Raw genomic sequence first — 19,093 nt, forward strand, 5'->3', positions numbered from 1 at the left:
TAAGAAGCAAAGCGTTCCCGGTTGACTTTCTGCCTGCCAGACTTCGGCTGCTGTTAAAGACGGACAAAGCAGCCCGGCCCCACAGGGAAGAAGCACCCCTGGGCCCTCCTCGACCCGCGGCGCTGACGCCGGAGCGCAGGACACGAGGCGGCGGGGAGGGGAGGGGAAGCTGAGTGGGCCGCGGTGGCCCCGCCCTCTCTGTTCCCAGCCAGGGCGGCAGAGCCCAGGAGCGATGGACCAAAGCACGCCAGGCGGGCACCATGACATTCGCCCGCGTCCTGCTGGCGGCAGCGGCGGCGGTGCTTTCAGGGACCTTCTCCGAGGCGGGCACTTCCCAACCGGGTCGCTCAGCTCCCTCCGTCCCTCGGGGCTTTGCCCGGGCTCAGCCGCCTCTCCCCTTACAGCACCACCAGCCCGGCGGCGGCGGCGGCTGTCCCAGCGGCGGCGGGCGCTTCGTCAACGTGACCGAGTCGGGCGCCGAGTGCTTGCCTTGGGCGGACGTGCCCACCTTCCTGGAGAGGACGCCGCAGGGCAGGGGGCTGCGCGGGGAGCGCAACTTCTGCAGGAACCCCGACGGCCGGAGCAGGCCCTGGTGCTTCTACAGGAACAGCCACGGCAGGGTCGACTGGGGCTACTGCGACTGCAGGCAGGGTGAGCCAGAGCGTCCACCCAGGGGGCGCGGGCAAGGGGTGCGGGTGCTGCTGTGGCTAGCTGGTAGAGGTGCTGCCTTTCTCAGCCCTGCCTAAAACGCGAGAGAACGGCCGCAATTCCGGCTGCTTCTCGGCTATGGCAAGCGTTCTAACCTGGTTTCACTCACTTCGGTTCTATGCCGTCTTTTTCGCTGATACTCCAGGCGGATTACAGCTTTAAAACAATGTAGATAAGGCTGCACTAAGGGCACAGTACAGGCTCCCCGCCCCCCCGTAAAAGAAACTTGAATAGGGATAGATCCCCAAATGAGCTTCTTTTAATCTGCTAATAAACATCTCCATGCTTTTGCATACTAATTCACTGCCCACTTTCTCTATATTTAGGACAGTTTGCCATTCCATCCTATTGTCTGATGAAGTGTGCTTATCATTCTGAATAAAACTTCGCTTGTCTTAAAGGTGCAACTTTGTTCCATGAATAGGGATGTCACTGGTGCAAGCTGTCTTGGGCCATCAGTGGAAGACCTGAGACTTGGACTAAGAAATGTTGGTTTTTGAAAGTCCTATTGGTTGTATCATCCTTATTGGTTGCTAGACATAGGTGTTTACTTTTGGGCTTTTATATTATTACAGAGATTGATGTGTGTGTGGTAGTAAGTGTACTTTAAGTACTTGATGTGTGCTTGTAAGTAGACTGGTGAGCATTTTTGGTATGATTTATTTTTAAAAAAACATCCTGCTTTAAAGATTAAATATGAACCCTTGATGTCTGCTCACAGATAATTAAAACTTATAATTTATGGATTATGATTTTGAATGGATTTAGATGCACCTGAGGTGTGGTCTTGGAGGATACATCTACTGGTGTTAATGCATAGACATTTATATATGTTCTTAATGATGTGTTTGAGTGTTGACTGTGTATGTCTGGACTGTATTGGTATGTGCTGACTCTTGGATTCTGTTAATTGCATTTACTGGTTGGTAGGGTGTGTGTGTGTGTGAGAGAGCATTTTCTTCTAGTGATGTATGGTATATATGTATATACTGTTGGGGTTTTGCAATCTTTTCTTGAACTTATATGTGCTTGGTCGGTCACTGTTACCAGTTCTACGGGTCTGTAACCTTCACTTTATTCTAAATATTAGATGTCAGTATGGCTGATGAATTCTGGCCTCTTTTGAAGATGACTGACTGAGGTGTGCAAAAGCTAGTTATGATGTAGTATGATGTGATACAATTTAGAGAGCTATATAAATGCATCTATGTGTGTTTGCCAGTGTTTACAGCATAACAGAAGGGCAGGAAGACCCTCAAAGTATGTAGAAAATTTATTTAAATGATCCCCTAAAAAGGTAAAGGTAATTTTCTGTGCAAGCACCAGTCATTTTCGACTCTGGGGTGACATCAAATCATGATGTTTTCACAGCAGACTCTTTTACGGGGTGGTTTGCCATTGCCTTCCGCAGTCATCTACACTTTCCTCCCAGCAAGCTGGGTACTCATTTTATCGACCTTGGAAGGATGGAAGGCTGAGTCAACCTTGAGCCAGCTACCTGAACCCAGCTTCTGCCGGGATCGAATAGGTCGTGAGCAGAGCTTAGGACTGCAGTACTGCATCTTTACCACTCTGTGCCATAGGGCTCTTAAATGATCCCCTACTAACCACTAATATCCAACTGGAAATGAAAGTTACACATGCACATTGCCTTCATGCTGGTTTAGAATGATAGCAGCTGGTAGCAGCACACAGATCTGAACCCTGAACTATCAAGACTGGACTTAAGTAGAAATGAAACAAGAAGCATCCATGGATAAGTTGGGAGATGGAAATGGGGATTTATTTATTTATTTAAAAGAAGAAGAAAACCCACTCTCCTTTTGCCTGCTCCTCTCCTGTGAAACTTCTAAGAAATCTGCAAATTCAGCTAAATTCAGTTAGATTCCATTTTCCAAAACATTTTGATGAGAAAGTGATGGAATGAATTATGTATCACAAATACTGCAAGGGATTTATTGTCAGATATAGTTTGTCACCAAGAAGTAGCATTCCCAGTCAATCTCTTCTGGCTGTTTTCAGTCATTCTACGATATCCTATATCCCATCTGTCTGTCTGTCTATATCTGGAGAAGGCAATGGCAAAGCACCCCGTAAAAAGTCTGCCATGAAAATGTTGTTATGCATTGTCATCCCAGAGTCGGAAACATCTGGTACTTGCACAGTTGCACTTTTACCTTTATATAAGCTATTTTGTCTTGGCAAATCTGAGCTCCCTCATTGATTGGGACTAGGTGGGACTGTGGTGCCAAACCACCAATTAACTGCTCTTGCATTGCATTGGCCGACTCTGCTTTTCCCCACCTACTGCTGGCTTCAGGATAGATGAGGATTGGCCCTCTGGGGAAACTGCTAGGCAACTTAGAATCATAGAGTTGGAAGGGACTTCCAGGGTCATCTAATCCAACCCCCTGCACAATGCAGAAAATTCACAAATACCCCCGCCCCCAAATTCACAGAATCTGCATTGTTGTCAGATGGCCATCCAGCCTCTGTTTAAAAACATCCAAAGGAGGAGAGCCCACCACCTCCCAAGGAAGCCTGTTCAACTGAGGAACTGCTCTAACGGTCAGGAAGTTCTTCCTGATGTTGAGCCGGAAACTCTTTTGATTTGATTTCAACCTGTTCAATCTGGTCCTACCTTCTGGGGCCACAGATAACAATTCCACACCATCCTCTATATGACAGCCCTTCAAGTACCTGAAGATGGTGATCATATCACCTCTCAGCCACTTCTTTTCCAGGCTAAACATCCCCAGCTCCTTCAACCTTTCCTCATAGGTCTCCAGACCCCTCACCATCTTCATTGTCCTCCCCTGGACCCGTTCCAGCTTGTCTATATTCTTCTTAAAATGTGGTGCCCAAAACTGAACACAATACTCCAGGTGAGGTCTTGCTAGAGCAGGCATCACTTCACGTGATCTGGACACTATTCTTCTGTTAATACATCCCAATATTGCATTTGCCTTTTTAGCCACCGCATCACACTGTTGACTCATGTTCAGCATATGGTTCACTAAGACCCCTAGATCCTTTTCGCACATACTGCTGCCCAGACAAGTCTCCCCTATCCTATAACCATGCATAGGATTTTTCTTACCTAGTTAGGTAGTGCTTCCAAGGGTATCCCACCTTTTTGAGCCTGTGGGCATTTCTGAAATTTTCAGATGGTGTTGTGAATGTCACCCCAAAATGACTGCTCTAGGAGGTAGAATGAAACACTGCTTCCCAACTGGCTTTGCAGGAGAATCTCAGATGGGGAATAAAAAGAAGCAAATGAAAGTCTTGGAGAATGGGAGAAAGAGAAAAGGAAATAATAGGGAGAACCGGAAAAGGGGAATGGAACCATATAGTAAGGGAAGCCTGAATGCCTACTGGTCCTCCTGATCCTCTGGTGGTTATAGTAGCTATCGCAGCTATGGAAAACCCTTTCATTTGGATTAGAATAGCTGATTGCAAGCTCCGTCCTTCAATGGCTCCATCTACTTTCTGGAGAGCTTGGTGGGTGCCTGGACAAGTAAAAATAGGCACCACAGTGGGGAACCATGGTTTATGTATTACCTTTCAAAGTTGAACTATTTTAGTTGGCAGTGAATAGGAAGGATTAGGTTTAATACTAGTATGTATAAACCAGTAATGGTTAGAATGTCAGATTAGGATCCGTGAGACCTAGGTTCAAAGCCCTGCTCTGCTGTGGAAGCTTGCTGGATGATACTAACCTCACAGGGCCGATGTGAGAATAAAATAGAGGTGAGGAGCAGTGTTACCTCTAAGCTGAGCTAGCTCACAGTTTTTCAGCCTCTGGCTAACGCGTTTTTGTCTTAGCTCAGGAAAAACAGCCCCAGAGCAAACTAATTTATGCAGTAGGTCACAACTTTAATGCCAATAGCTCACAAAGTAGAATTTTTGCTCACAGGACTCCACAGTTTAGAGCAGCGGTGTCAAACTCATTTGTTATGAGGGCTGGATCTGACATAAATTAGACCTTGTTGGGCCAGGCTGTGTTGGGCTGGGCCATGTGTATTCCTATTTAAGATTAGGTAACAGATATAAACTTTTGAAAGGTCACAGACAAACATGACTAAATTTTTTTTAATTAAAAACCCCCCCTTAAAATAAAGCATGCGTAAAACATAAGCTCTTTTTGGTCTTAAAGGTGCTTTCTTTGTATTTCTCCCATGGGATCCAGGGAACTGGGCAAAGGAAGCTCTGGCTCTTTCCCTCCCTCCCCAGGGGACCAGGAGGGGGAGGAGTCTCAACCAATGGAGAAAATCGAGGTTTCACTCTGTAGCTCCTGTGCGGTTGTGCAAGTCTTGCAAAGCAAGTTGAGATTCAGAAGGAAGCAAGAGAAAGGGAGAAGGAAGCAGACAAGAGACAGTTGCTCGGGGGCCTGATAGAAGCCCTCCGGGGGCCTGATCTGGACCCCAGGTTGCATATTTGACACCTTTGGTTTAGAGGGAGTATTAGTGAGGAGAAAGGCAGGCTATTAATGAAGTGTGTAAATAGACTTGCATTCTTTAATGTAGTATTTCTAGGCTTGTGTTCCACAAAACCCAGCACAAAATTAAAAGGATAGCCTATAGTGAGGATATGCATATTGCACATGCATACACACGCTGCTGATATAGCTGCCTCTAATATATTGAGCTGCAAAATAGGTGTTAGGGAATTTTGGAGAATAGAAACTTTTCCTACGACTTCCATTCTCACTGGGTTCAGTGGGGGGATGACTGGCAAGAACACCATAATTTGAGAGAAAAGGAAAAAAATGTTTCAAATTTGAAACCATTTAGTAAAATTAAAACCATAATGCAAAAACCTTCCAAGCATATAAGAGTGTAGTATGCAGCATACAATATTAATTCAAAATTCAATACTTAAACATTGTGCACAGTATTTTATAAAGGATATCCTAGGTGGCTCTGACTCAACATCCATAATGAGTGTGGTTGGTTCAGAACAACAAGGGTCAAGAATAAAATCACACATTAAGTACCTTTTTCCATCCACAGGAACTAATGTAACAGTCAGTCAGGTCTGTGATGAGCATCTGACATATCTGACAAAACCCAACCCCTTTCCTACAGTATGACATGAACTTTGACTTAATTAAAACAATACTATGAAGGCAAAAAGACTTTGAGGCTGAAACTAAAAGAAGTCAGCAGTTCTTCTAGAGCAGAGTGTACTGACAGGACAGGACAGGCTTTCCTTAGGGGGAAAAGAACCAAACATAAATGGCTACCAGATAGGAATTGGCCCAGTCTTGCATGGAATTCCAGCACAGTAGGCAACAGTTTAGCATAGAGATAGGCAGCAGTCCAGGCCTGACTATGTGCTCCAGGCAAACTTGTTTCCTTTCTAGGAGAACCTCCCTTATGCTGCTTAAGCTGCAGAGTGACCATCCATACTTCAGTTGACTAAGCACTAGTTTATACAGGAGCCCCTGATTAAGGTGGCACTTGGTAATAAGACTCTGTGGCTATAGCAGCTAGCTGAAGACACCCGTAGAGACCCCACTCTAGCCCTCTGTCCACTGACTTGCTCACTCATCTTCCTTCTGGCAGCATTTTGCTCATAGCCTTGGAGCAGCAGAAACAAAGAAAATCCAGCTCTTTGAAATTTTCTAATGGGGTGTTTTGCTCCCAAAGAAAGGAATCACCAAGGCAAAAATAAATAAGCAAATGGTTGGCACTGTGGGAGGGTAGCAAGGGGAAAATCTCTGGAGGGAGAACTGCTACCTGATATGACCATCCAGTGGGTTCTTACCCTGATGCATCTCATTCATGGCTCCTGTATGAACAAGTCTTTAAAATCAGAACTTCATCATTTGGTCCTTCAAGAATAGACGAGTTGTATGTTTCGTCAGCACAGCTGCATTCCATGACATCACATTTATTTGTGGTAATCCAAGTCACTCCCTGTAAACATTTCCTTTCACAACAGACTTGAAGTGCATCTCCAGATGTCTGTCTGATGATTCACTTTACTCATCTATCTTGGTATAAACATGATGTGCTTCAGTTCTTCAGCTATTATTCTCAGAACTGAATACACTTCTTGAGGAAGCAAGAATGCAACTTTGGGGTCTTTTTCATGGTTTATCGTCCCCAAGTTCAGTACTTTGGGAAGCTGTTTTTTTTTTCTGCATTCCTGTTCCATCATGGGGCATTCATGCAACTCCAGGGGTCTTTCCTGATCTTTCGCAAACTTGTTTTGCTCTGAAATTTTTGGAGAAGCTTGGATAGCAGCTGTGTGGGTGGGAAAATCTGGATTTCCCCACCCACATGACAGCCTTATTCCCTGACCTAGTCTCTGCAGCAGCCATTTCTTCGTCCCACCATTGGAGAGCTTGTAATGCACTATAATATTGTTACATCAATCTACCATTGTAAGCAGTGCAGTAGGTTCTTTGAATTTCTGGCTTTCATTAAAAAAAAAAAAGTAACCCTCTTGTGGCGATATAAAGAAAATGGTATTTCTTCACAATGGAATGTATTGGACACTGTCTTTTGGTGAGAGCTGGAAATTCAGAGAACCTGCTGCAACTCTTGTGGCTATGGTACATCAATATAACATTACTTAGTGCCTCTTTAAAAAATTGTGGAAGCCCTTGTGGCCTAGGGGAGGTGGGATGGCCACTTCCAGGGGACTGGGATAGGGAAACTTCAGGGAGGCTTACCATGTGGAGGCCTCATTTCTGCCAAGCTTTTTCCTGCAGCTAAACCACAATGAGAAAACCACAAAATCCCATTCCCATGTGGAAGACACCTTTTCATTTCAGCATATTCTATACATAAATAAATGTTAGAAAAATGTTTTAAAATAATACATGGTGAAAGAAAATTACATATGGAAGTAATTACTTGTATGTATTTATGTCAGCTTTTTGGAAGTCATTAGTATCTTGCAACATGAATCTCTCTGATTATTCCCATCCAGGCAATACACAAGACAAATTCCACAAGTCATTTCTTGTATTTTGTTTACAAGGAACCCATTGATCAATAAAGAGATAAGCTATAATGCTATAAAGGAACCTTTGCGGATAAGAGCATAGGTGGTGGTATGTACATTGCTCTGGGACTTCCAGATTTCAGGAGCTTCAAATGTGTAATAACTCATTAGGGTTTGTAGAATCTTTCGGGTTCAAGTGCCATGTTCTACTGGAGAAAGTTTTCCTTCCAGACGTTTCGTTCTCAGCTGTGGAGAACATCCTCAGTGGCATTGCAGCCGGAGCAGGCGCTCTGACCTTGGCTGCTGTGCATTGAGTGGGGCCAGGGCTGCTGGAGAGCTGCTATTTCTAGGCTGGAGGGGGTGTGATGAAAGGGCAATTGGTTTATGGCACTTGAGCCCGAAAGATTCTACAAACCATAATGATGTTACCAGCTGTGAAAACCTGAAATCTTTGTAATAACTCATTTTTTATATAGAATTTGGAGAATAATTTGATGCTCATCTGTATAATAGCACACATTGATGTGCTCTGCTGAAATCAGAGTTTCTTTTTGTTCTTTCTGTCACCCACCCACTCATGCTTAACCACAGTGTATGGCAAGTGTTAACAGAATAAATCTAATCAGCACCCCTTTCCAGCTTGTACTGGAAAGTGTAACATAACCTTCTGTAAAGGGTAACAGGAGGTATCAAGTGCTTCTGACTTGGGGGAGATCCAGTGGGGCTCTAATTGCCAGGCTGAATATAAACAAAATGAATTGGCTTTTGGAGACATCACATTACAGTCTCTGGATGCAGTCCAGAAAGTTAAGCACATGTTAGCCCCACTGAAATTTTGGAGTCTTAAATAAATGTATTCCAAACTAGGGTTTCTTAAAGTTAGCTCAGTAATGATCAGTCCTAATGAGGAATGTTTAGGATCATGCCGCTATTTACCTTATTGAATACCTTGTGTTGGTTTCATTGAAATTCTGCTGATTTCAATGAGTCTTAAGCATGATTAGTTTTCCTTTCTTTGCATTCATAACACGTTTTTCCAGCCTCTCCCAGTATACAGGAGTGTGATTTTTTTATAGTGCCCCGGATTACAGTTGCAATGATGTTTGTTTAGAATTTACCCATGAATTCATTTCATTCCATTGTGTACTTATATTATAGAGGGATGAACTCAAGTTGGAAATCAGCAGAAAGCAACCCCACCCCCAATCCTCATATAGAACTATGTAGTCATTTCTGTCATGGAATAAGATATAAGTCAACAAAATATTATCTGTATTCAGTTGTTAGAAAGTTTGGGGTTACTTAAAGAACTACAGTGCTCTATTTTAATTTGATAATTAGAAGCTGAGTATATCTAAACATTGAAATTGCTTGTGTGTCTCAGCATAACTGTCCTAGGTGCTTGTATAAATAAAACAATGAGTTGTGATCCAGGATTTTTTTTTTATTTAGACACTTTTACTCCTCTGGGGACCCAAAGTGGCTTAAAAATACAGTTTAAATAAACAAAAACTGAAAGAAGATGTAGAATTTATTCTTTAAGGAAGAAATGTTTTGTATTGAAGATGTTCCTTAGAAAATGATTTCAGACACATAGTTATGCTGAGTCAAGATTGAGGATCCCCAGAGAACTTCTCTTGACAGCACAAAGCAATCAAGTGCTGCACAGAAAATGCAAAATGAGAGTCCATGGGCAAAGAGTGAAGGAGGAAGAGATAAGATGGTCCATGTTTCTCTCTCCCTCACTGATTTTTCAGGTGGCACAGTCCAGGCAAGCTGGTTCAAGCTGATGATGAATATATATCACTTAGGAATCTGTGTTCTTGGCAAGTAGAGAAACGAGTTGTGAGCTAAAGGTGAGAGCCTTTTGTCTCTTACCCTATGGTTCATGTCCTTGGGTAAGGTGAAGCTTTAAAGATGCCTGTAAAGGGGACAAGGTAGATGCTCAGCTACAGGTCTCAACAACTGGTGAAGGGCGTTTCAGTCTCCTTTCCTCCAGGGCTCAAAGTTTGCCTCTGCCACACCCTCATTAGGTTACAGGCAAGCCACTCTTTCCCAGCCCTCCATCTATACTGTGATAATAATGATTTTGGCCTACCTTGTAGGGCTGTCCACATGCTTACAAAAAGTATGTAGAGCACTTTGAGCACTGTACTGTGTTGAGCAAGGGTTGTTTTGTAGAAAAATAGGTGATGAAGCTCATCCAGGGATTGTTATGCAGCTGCATCTACTATTCAATGGACAAGGAGGTGGAACTCTCAGAAAGGGTCAGGAGCTGCGCTCCTGTGAGCTCCCACTGAATCTGAGGCTTGGTGTTGAGTAAATTCTAAGTATTAGTATACTGGCAAATGTTTCTTAAAACTAAAAATGCCACAGTGTAGTTGGCAGATTGCTTTTTTTATTGCATTACTAGTATGAAACCTGTACTTCACTGTGGTATTTAACTACCTTTAATCTAGTTATAATACTGCTATGTATATAAAATGTTTTTGTGTTGTAGGAAGAGTGTTTTGTTTTTGGAATTGGTTTTGTAATATAATAGTATAGTAGTTGACCTTCACAAAAGGTGTTTGAATAATGTGCGGTGTGTTGACGGAGAAAACAGATGAAGTGAAATTTGAAATATAACATTTGTTGAAGTACTACAAAAGAGAAGATTGAAGTTTTAAAAATTAGTGAAACATATGTACAACCTTTTTTTTCTCTACTGAAGGACCTCTTTTTAGACTACATTGATTGTTCTGTCCTCAGGTGCCAGGATTACCAGGCTGCTGGCTGAGCTTTCTCCGGAGCAGGCCACATAGAACTGCCCATGTGAGAAGCAGTCCTCTGTTAAGTCAATTCCTGCCACCTTCAGCATCTGCCCATGGGATTTTTTGATGGTCATAGCAAAGCAGGCCTTGAAGGGGAACTGCAGCCTCCTGAACTCAAAGGGGCTATCTGATGGTATGAGTGGTATGCGTGGTATGAACACCAGCTTACCTTGAGCACTGCCAGTAAGCAGTGTGGCCTTGATGACGTTCCTGTAGAGTGCCCTCACTTGCAGTCTGGTGCCATTGCAGAATTTGGGTGGGTTGAGGTTCTGTAGCAGCATCACTGGAGCCCCCACTTTGAGGAGAAGCTTGTGGGATGAGAAGCTAGGAGAGTTGAGGGTGTTGAAGAACTCCACAGGGTTGTGGACCGCATCATCCATTTGCACCATGGCTTGGGGTGGCTGTCCAGTAGCAGGCTGTAGAGAGGGTCAGGCAGAGGTTTGAAGGGGAGGAGGGAGGAGGGAGGAGCTACGTCTTGCCATTGCTACAATACATGCCGAAGGCTCCTCCTTCCACTTGAGGGCATTGCAGTATTTGCATTTGTGTGTCATGGTACCCAGAGTTAGAGTGCTGTCTGCCTCAAAGAAGCCACATCAGGATCAGATGCCATGCCTGAGTGAGCCTTGACCTTCCAGGGAAGTGATTTCCTCTGTACTCGTGTTCCAGGGTTGCTTTGTTCATATTGAGATTGTGCTGCTCTGTGTACCTTTCTGGTATTTGGCCACTGCTGCAGGAGCATTTGGCCACTGCTGCAGGAGTGTGCTGCAGGAGTACTATGCATATATTTGCTGTATCCCTCTTCCTCCTTTTAGTGTCAGTGTATCTGGCACGACATTTGCCAGCCTTCTTGGGGGCAGTAATATGTGAAAGGTGTGAAGGGGAGTTTGACTGAGGGAGGGGTGATGTGGTGGGTAGTTGTTTAGGTTCATGAGGGAGGCATGCATTGAAATGGCTTCTAGAAAGGTTGTAGACCATCCCCCCCCCTCCCCGGTGAGCATTTACAAAATCATTTGCCGTATTGACTTTTATGGAAAATGCCTATTCAGGAGTCTTGAGTCACTGATGTTACTACACAGAAGACAGAAGTTTCCTGAACAGCAACTTAAGCAGGTCTCTGAAGAGGTAGCATATGAATTTCCTAAACAAATAAATATTTAATATCTTCTAGTATCCTGGGTATCCTTTTTTGCTTTTGCTGTCCCATGACCATCTCCTTGTAAGCAAAAATGGTTCCTGGTTTTTTGGAGCCCTGTTCATGTCATCTTTATTTTGGAAATTCACAAAAGAAATGGTGACAGAGATGTACTTTGCTGAAGTTCAGACCATAATGATAAAATCTGAGAAACACTGCTTTGATTGTCTTAGTGTATGTTCCTTCATGCCTCTTCTGAGTTATGTTTTTATATCAAATCACAGATGTTCTATTCAGCCAGTACCTTCATTGTTGAGTCTATGTTGATTGTTGCTGTTATCCAATAATGACTTCTTCAGCATGCTTGGCATGTTCTTCTGAAGATGAGTCTTAAAGAATGTTGTGACTCTGCATAAGGTCTTGATTTTTGAACAAGATCTTATAAATATGCAGGAAGACAAATATTGTGTTACAGAAACCAAACAGTGCAACAGAAAGACATATCCTTTATCTGCTGTGTCTCCCTGTTTACAAACTGTTGCCATTTTGTTCTATGTTCCAAGGAAGCAACCAGAAATAACTGCACTTTGTGATTTCATCATAAGTGAACAACTCAAACAATTTGACTTAAAATAAACTAGGTTATGTTCATATTTCATAATAAACCTGTTTTGTTTAAAATATGGCTTGTGCAAAAATTCTGATTAGTCAACTATTTGTAAGTAATCCTAATTTTGCTTAAATCCTATTTTGCCAGCTTCTTGCTAGTCTGCTGCCAGGGAGATAGCCTCCATTTATGACGTCTCTTCAGTCCGGTTGCAGTATTTCTGCAGAAAAGTTTTAAAGGGAGGCTCCAACAAGAAATGGCTGAGTTGGAATTCATATGCAGATTTGATTTTGTCAGGATTGGAAACTGAAGAAATTTGGGATTGTTACCTTGCTACAAAAAAGAGTTGTTCCTTCTTACTATTCAGATTCATCTGACTATACCAATTTGTAGAGCTTTGGGAATAGTCCATGCACATTCTGAATGAATTCTTTTACTCTTTTAATAGGAGTGTTCTCCCTCTGAGATGGAGGACATCTTGTGTATGATTCCTGCCACTCTGTCAAGGGGATTAGTTATCTCAAACATTGACTCTGTTCAATGGGGATGTCTGAATACGGGCTCTCTTCAACTACTTTTCAAACCGTTTAAATTCCAAATCATAAAAAAGGAAGACCCTTCCATACAAGTCCTGATGAAGGTCAAATCCAACTTCTTCCAAGGGGTACATACTACAGATTTTCACCAATGCCAGTCTGTCAGGATGGAGAGTGACATTAGATGGGATACCGGTTCAGGGCCAGTGGTCCAACAATGTGTCTTTACTTCCTATCAACTTACTGGAATTTTGTGCTTTGCTCCACTCCATATACTAGTACAAACAGACAATATGTCAGCCAAGGCATATCTCAACAAGTAGGGGCGATCCCAATCATCTGGCCTACACAAGGAAGTAGTCAAGTTGATAACAAAAATACAGGCAGACTGGCTCAGCAGGAACACCATTCAGAAAGGAGAATGATCCCTGAAGAAAGACCTGTTTCACCTAATCATCTCCCATTTTGGATGGCCTTTGATGGATCTCTTTGTATCCCCTTCTAACCATCAGCTACCCTGCTTCTTCACCAGATTCTTTCACCCTTGAGCTGAAGTGATAGATGCTCTGACATCACAATGGCTAGCAGGCTTTTTGTTTGCTCCCCTGCCCAGTAATTCCCAAACTTCTATGGAAAATCAAGGAGCAGAAAATGGAGGTCATTGTGGTGGCCATGCTATGGACCAGTCAATCAAATTCTCAACAATCTAAAATGGGTGTCAGACATGCGGCCTGCAGGCCAAACTGTCCTGCCCAGGGCTTCAGTCAGGTCCGTGGGGCTCTCTTCTCCCCACTCCTGTCCTCAGCCTTTGAAACTCCAAATGCTGCGATGGTGTTCCCAGCTCCTGCCTTCTCTTTGCAGAGGCCAAAGCTGAAAGCAAAGCTGTAAAGAAAATGCGGAATGGATTTCCCACTCTGGCTTCCGGGCAGAGCAGAGGTGAACCGAAAATCCACTCCAAGTTTTCTTTGCAATTCCTTTGTGTCTCAATGGAGAGGAACTTCCAAGTGTTCTTGTGGCCAGCTGAAACTTCTTGGAGTTGTGTCCTTGCAAACCAAGCATTGATGCCTTGAGCCACCTTTGTCACTTCTCAGTGGAGTGAGAACTAGTGCCTAGTGAGTACTCTAACTTGGGAACTCACAGCCAAAGGGGGATATGACACTGGAGAGCCATTGCTAACCTGAGTAGACTTGGGGTGGGGGGGGGGAGAGAAGCTTGCAGTGCCTTGCCATTTCATGTTTTCCCAGGTTGAGAGCATTTTATTTTTAAAGTTTCTTCTGTGATCTTTGTGCTTTTTCTTGATGTTTTATTTTTGAAATTGCATTGCAAAATCCCACTATCCCCCCTTTCCATTTTAAACAAAATATTGCAAGAGTTAAGCATGTTTATATTTTAAGTTAAAAATTTGATATATTTAATTGTGTTGGCCTGTGTCCTCTATAAAGTCTATAATTCTGCTATCTGGCATTACATTTTAGGACATGTATGGCTCAGCCCCACAAAGTCCCATTTATGTCAGATATGGCATGCCAAACAAATGAGTTTGACACCCCTGCTCTAAAAGAAGGTGGTATCTTCTCCTCTAGAGCTCCTGATGTCCCAGACATGCTATGATAGGGACCCATATGGCACTCTCATCTGGAGTGGTTGTGCTTGACCACCTGGAAATCGAACAGTGCAATTTCCTAAGTCTAGAGTACTCTCCTGAGGTGACAGAAATCCTACTAGTCTCCATGAAACAGTTGGCCATCCAAATAGACAAAACCTCTTGGAAGGCTTACATTAGATGGTGTAAAAGAAAAAATGTGGATATTCTTAATCCATCTTTTGAGTCAATATTAGCTTTCCTACAGGATGGCCTGTCTTTGGGTCTTAGTTCTTCTATGCTCAGAAGGCAGGTAGCCACCCTATCATCAGTCCTACCAAGAACTGAGAACAATTTATCCAACCATCCTCATATACATCGCTTTCTTCAAGTAGCAACACTAAAAAACCCCACCTCAAACACATAATAATAATAATAATAATAATAATAATAATAATAATAATAATAATAATAATAATAATAATAATTTTTATTTGTATCCTGCCCTCCCCGCCGAAGCAGGCTCAGGGTGGCTCACAGACATGGAAGTACCATGATTACATTTAATACATTATACGGTAAAATACATTAAAATACATTAAATAAATAAATAATAAATAATTAGTTAAAACCATCTAATGCGAACATTAGATGTATATCAGATGGCTAGGTGTCATTTCAGTATTCAGTCTTATAGGCCATTTGAAAAAGGCTAGTTTTGCAGGCCCTGTGGAACTGATTATAGTCCCGTAGGGCTCGAACCTCCGCTGGTAGTTGGTTCCACCAATGAGGAGCCGTTACTGAGAAGGCCTGCTCTGAAGTTGTTTTCAGTTTGGCCTCCCTTGGTCCAGGGATTTTTAAAAGATTTTGGGAGCTAGATCTTAGTGCTCTCTGGGGGATATAGCCACATAGCCACATATTTTGATGTAGAAGCTGCACATGGTCCTCTGAGCACTGACCAGACAACCATTTGAGCCGTAAGAGTTATTTTGAAATAATTCCTCCCTCTTTCCTTCTTCTTTTTCTAGTGTAAAAATATCTCTGCCTACTGGATGTAACACTTCATGCATCTGATAAAGTGGCTGTGTTTGTACAGATTTTTTGGTCTTCTATATGCAACTGTAGGCCTTATAAAATGATATAAAAAGAGTGATCTCTACCATGAAATGAAACAGAATAGTCAAATTGAAAGCTGCTTCCAGTCTCTCTAGAGATGTAAAATTTCTGGAAATGTTGAAGCCATTGGTTAATTTTTTTAATGCTTGGAAAAATTGAAATATATGTAATATATACTTTCATTTTACTCCTTTAAATACATAAAGTGAATAGAATGTAACTTTTCATATGAAATTCTACTACTTGGCATATTTATGAAATTTAGTAGTATGATTGTCTTAGTTTTCTACAAGCAGAATTGCAAATATACCCAGTACTAGAGAGAGTGAGCTATAAACTGCTTCATGTCTTGCTACCTTAGCACATGCATTTTAAAAAAAGGTTTTAAAAGTTGAAAATAGAAAACACAAATTTTGTACTAAAGAAATATGTTATTTGGACAGAAACAGTATCATAAAGCCATATTAGGATTGAATAGCATTGTGGTCCCACTCTGGAGAGGGGCACATTGAGAGCTCCTTTTCATTGATTCACATATGACTTCAGAGACCAGATTCTCTGCTTATTCTTTTATTGATGACATTTTAAATACATTGGCCAACAGTCAGCATCATCTAGGTCATTGCTTGCTGCTCTTGCCTCTAAAAACCTACATTTTTCGGAGGGGGGGGGGCTTCCTAGATCCAGTCCCCTGCAGGCTAACTGTATACTAGCTCCCCTCACCACCTTCTGAATCTTCCTTTCACTTTATCCCCCTTGCTTTCCTTCTGCTCTCCCTTTTTTCTCTGCCTCTCTTTCCAATGCCAGTCCAGTTGCTCCCATGTTTTCTATTGGTCTGTCAGTGCCCACCACTGCCATCACACACCCAAAAGGCTGCCACTGGCTTGCATCCTTGGGCAATTGCACACTTGTCCAGCCTTTCCCTGGAGGACAGAAGCTGCACCATGCTCCTGCTACCCAACTGGTCAGTAGACTGGAACCCAGATCTGGCCACAACTGCTGCCATTTCCACTTTCTCCTCCATCCTGTTGGCATCTTTGTGGCATGGGGCACTGCTGTCCCACTATCAGGTCAGACTGTATTGGAGCTGTTGCAAGAATATTTGGCTTAAAATGTGTGGCATTAAAAACTGTCCGATAATATTTTACCATTTCATGCACACAGCATATTCTGACCAAAATAGTTGCATTAAGTATATGTTGTATCTATTTACAGAATACATAGGAATTATCATCCTCGGATATAAAATATTACTTAACATTCTGAGTGACTAAAGTTGTATTTTACAGAGCATTCCAGTCATTCTAAAAGAGCCTATTTCACAGGAGACTCTCCGAAGTTTTCTGAAAGAACTGCAAAAAATCACCCCTGTACATAACCAAGAACTGCATACAGTGCCCTTCTATGCAAAATACAATGTGCAGACTACACATGCACAAAGTAGTATTTGTAAGTGTACTGACAGTCTTCATATGTGTTGCATATCTGTTTTTATAAGGGAATGCTTTCACTGTAGGAACTTTACCATGCTTCATATTATCTTGTGCCATTTATTAGGCTTTTCCATGATTCATGTTTGTAATCTATTCATTGTATAATAGAGTATGGTTGGCACACAAAAATGTTTTATATTACTATAAAAAATCCAATATGAAGCTAAAATCTATTACCAGACTTCTTTTTTATGTGCGGAACATTTTCACTTTATATATTTGTCATGACTTTTACAATATGGAAGGGTAGGGAGGATGTTTATTTAATTCTTTTGGAGACAAGAGAAGGAAGTATAGACCATAAATTCGCATGAGCTTTGCAAAGCAGTGTTTAGTTATGGTCAAGTATGAACAAATGCATTCTTTGGCCTGAAATAAACTTCTGGCATCTGTGTCATGATATAATATTATATGGGTCACTGCAAAAGCTATGCAATCTATGCGATTGTTTTTTAATTCTCTTAAACCAGATATAATTAGAGAAAATATTTTTAAAATATAGAATTAATGTAGGAGTATCTGCTGTGGTCTTTTCCGTTAAAAGAAACTTTTTAAAAAGAAATTCTAGAAAGCTTATTTCTGTGGTAGTAGACTGTTAACCATGTCCTGCCAGAGTTGTTCAGTCATATTTTTTTATTACACTGTAGTAAGCAATGTGATTTGTACTATTGTATATTGTAATAAAAATTTCTTCAAATATGTTAGAAGCAGGAAACCAGCCAAGGAGGCAGTGGGGCCCTTGGATGACCAAGGGGGTAAAAGGATTACTGAAGGAGGATAGGGAAATGGTTGAGAAGCTGAATGCATTTTTTGCCTCAGTCTTCACTGTGGAAGATGAGAAGTGTTTGCCTGCTCCAGAACCACTAATTTTGGAAGGGGTGTTGAAAGACCTGAGTCAAATTGAGGTGACAAGAGAGATCCTACAACTGATTGACAAATTAAAAACCAATAAGTCACCAGGTCCGGATGGCATACATCCAAGAGTTCTGAAAGAACTCAAAGTCGAACTTGTGGATCTCCTGACAAAAATATGTAATCTTTCATTGAAATCTCCCTCTGTTCCTGAGGACTGGAAGGTAGCAAACATCACCCCCATCTTTAAAAAGGGTTCCAGAGGAGACCCGGGAAATTACAGGCCAGTCAGTCTGACTTCAATACTGAGAAAGTTGGTAGAAAGCATTATCAGGGACAGAATGAGTAGGCACATTGATGAACCCAAGTTACTGAGGAAGACTCAGCATGGGTTCTGTAAGGGAAGATCTTGCCTCACTAACGTGTTACAGTTCTTTGAGGGGGTGAACAAACATGTGGTCAAAGGGGACCAAATAGATGTTGTTTACCTTGACTTCCAGAAAGCTTTTGATAAAGTCCCTCATCAAAGGCTCCTTAGTAAGCTCAAGAGTCATGGAGTAAAAGGACAGGTCCTCTTGTGGATCAAAAACTGGCTAATTAATAGGAAGCAGAGAGTGAGTATAAATGGGCAGTCTTCACAGTGGAGGACGGTAAGCAATGGGGTGCCGCAGGGCTCAGTACTGGGTCCCATGCTCTTTAACTTGTTCATTAATGACATGGAGTTGGGATTAAGCAGTGAAGTGGTCAAGTTTGCAGATGACACTAAATTGTTCAGGGTGGTGAGAACCAGAGAAGACTGTGAGGCACTCCAAAGGGATCTGTTGAGGCTGGGTGAGTGGGTGTCAGTGTGGCAGATGAGGTTCAATGTGGCCAAGTGCAAAGTAATGCACATTGGAGCCAAGAATCCCAGCTTCAAATACAAGTTGATGGGGTGTGAACTGGCAGAGACTGACCAAGAGAGAGATCTTGGGGTCGTGGTAGATAACTCACTGAAAATGTCAAGACAGTGTGCGATTGCAATAAAAAAGGCCAACGCCATGCTGGGAATTATTAGGAAGGGAATTGAAAACAAATCAGCCAGTATCATAATGCCCCTGTATAAATCGATGGTGCGGTCTCATTTGGAATACTGTGTGCAATCCTGGTCACCGCACCTCAAAAAGGATATTATAGCATTGGAGAAAGTCCAGAAATGGGCAACTAGAATGATTAAAGGTTTGGAACACTTTCCCTATGAAGAAAGGTTAAAATGCTTGGGGCCTCTTTAGCTTGGAGAAACGTAGACTCCGGGGTGACA

The 19,093-nt window shown here is 42.3% G+C and overlaps 1 protein-coding gene across 1 annotated transcript in view; it reads left to right on the forward strand.

The window, feature by feature from the left end:
- The first annotated feature begins 207 nt into the window (after window positions 1-207).
- PRSS12 (serine protease 12) overlaps window positions 208-19,093 on the forward strand; it is an 84,616-nt gene continuing 65,730 nt past the window's right edge. The window contains exon 1 of the mRNA XM_060246863.1: window positions 208-651. Coding sequence (XP_060102846.1) covers window positions 261-651 — 391 coding nt within the window. The 5' untranslated portion in view covers window positions 208-260. The remainder of the gene's footprint in view (window positions 652-19,093) is intronic.

The sequence above is a fragment of the Heteronotia binoei genome, chromosome 9 (assembly GCF_032191835.1).
Source record: "Heteronotia binoei isolate CCM8104 ecotype False Entrance Well chromosome 9, APGP_CSIRO_Hbin_v1, whole genome shotgun sequence".
Taxonomy (NCBI): Eukaryota; Metazoa; Chordata; class Lepidosauria; order Squamata; family Gekkonidae; genus Heteronotia; species Heteronotia binoei.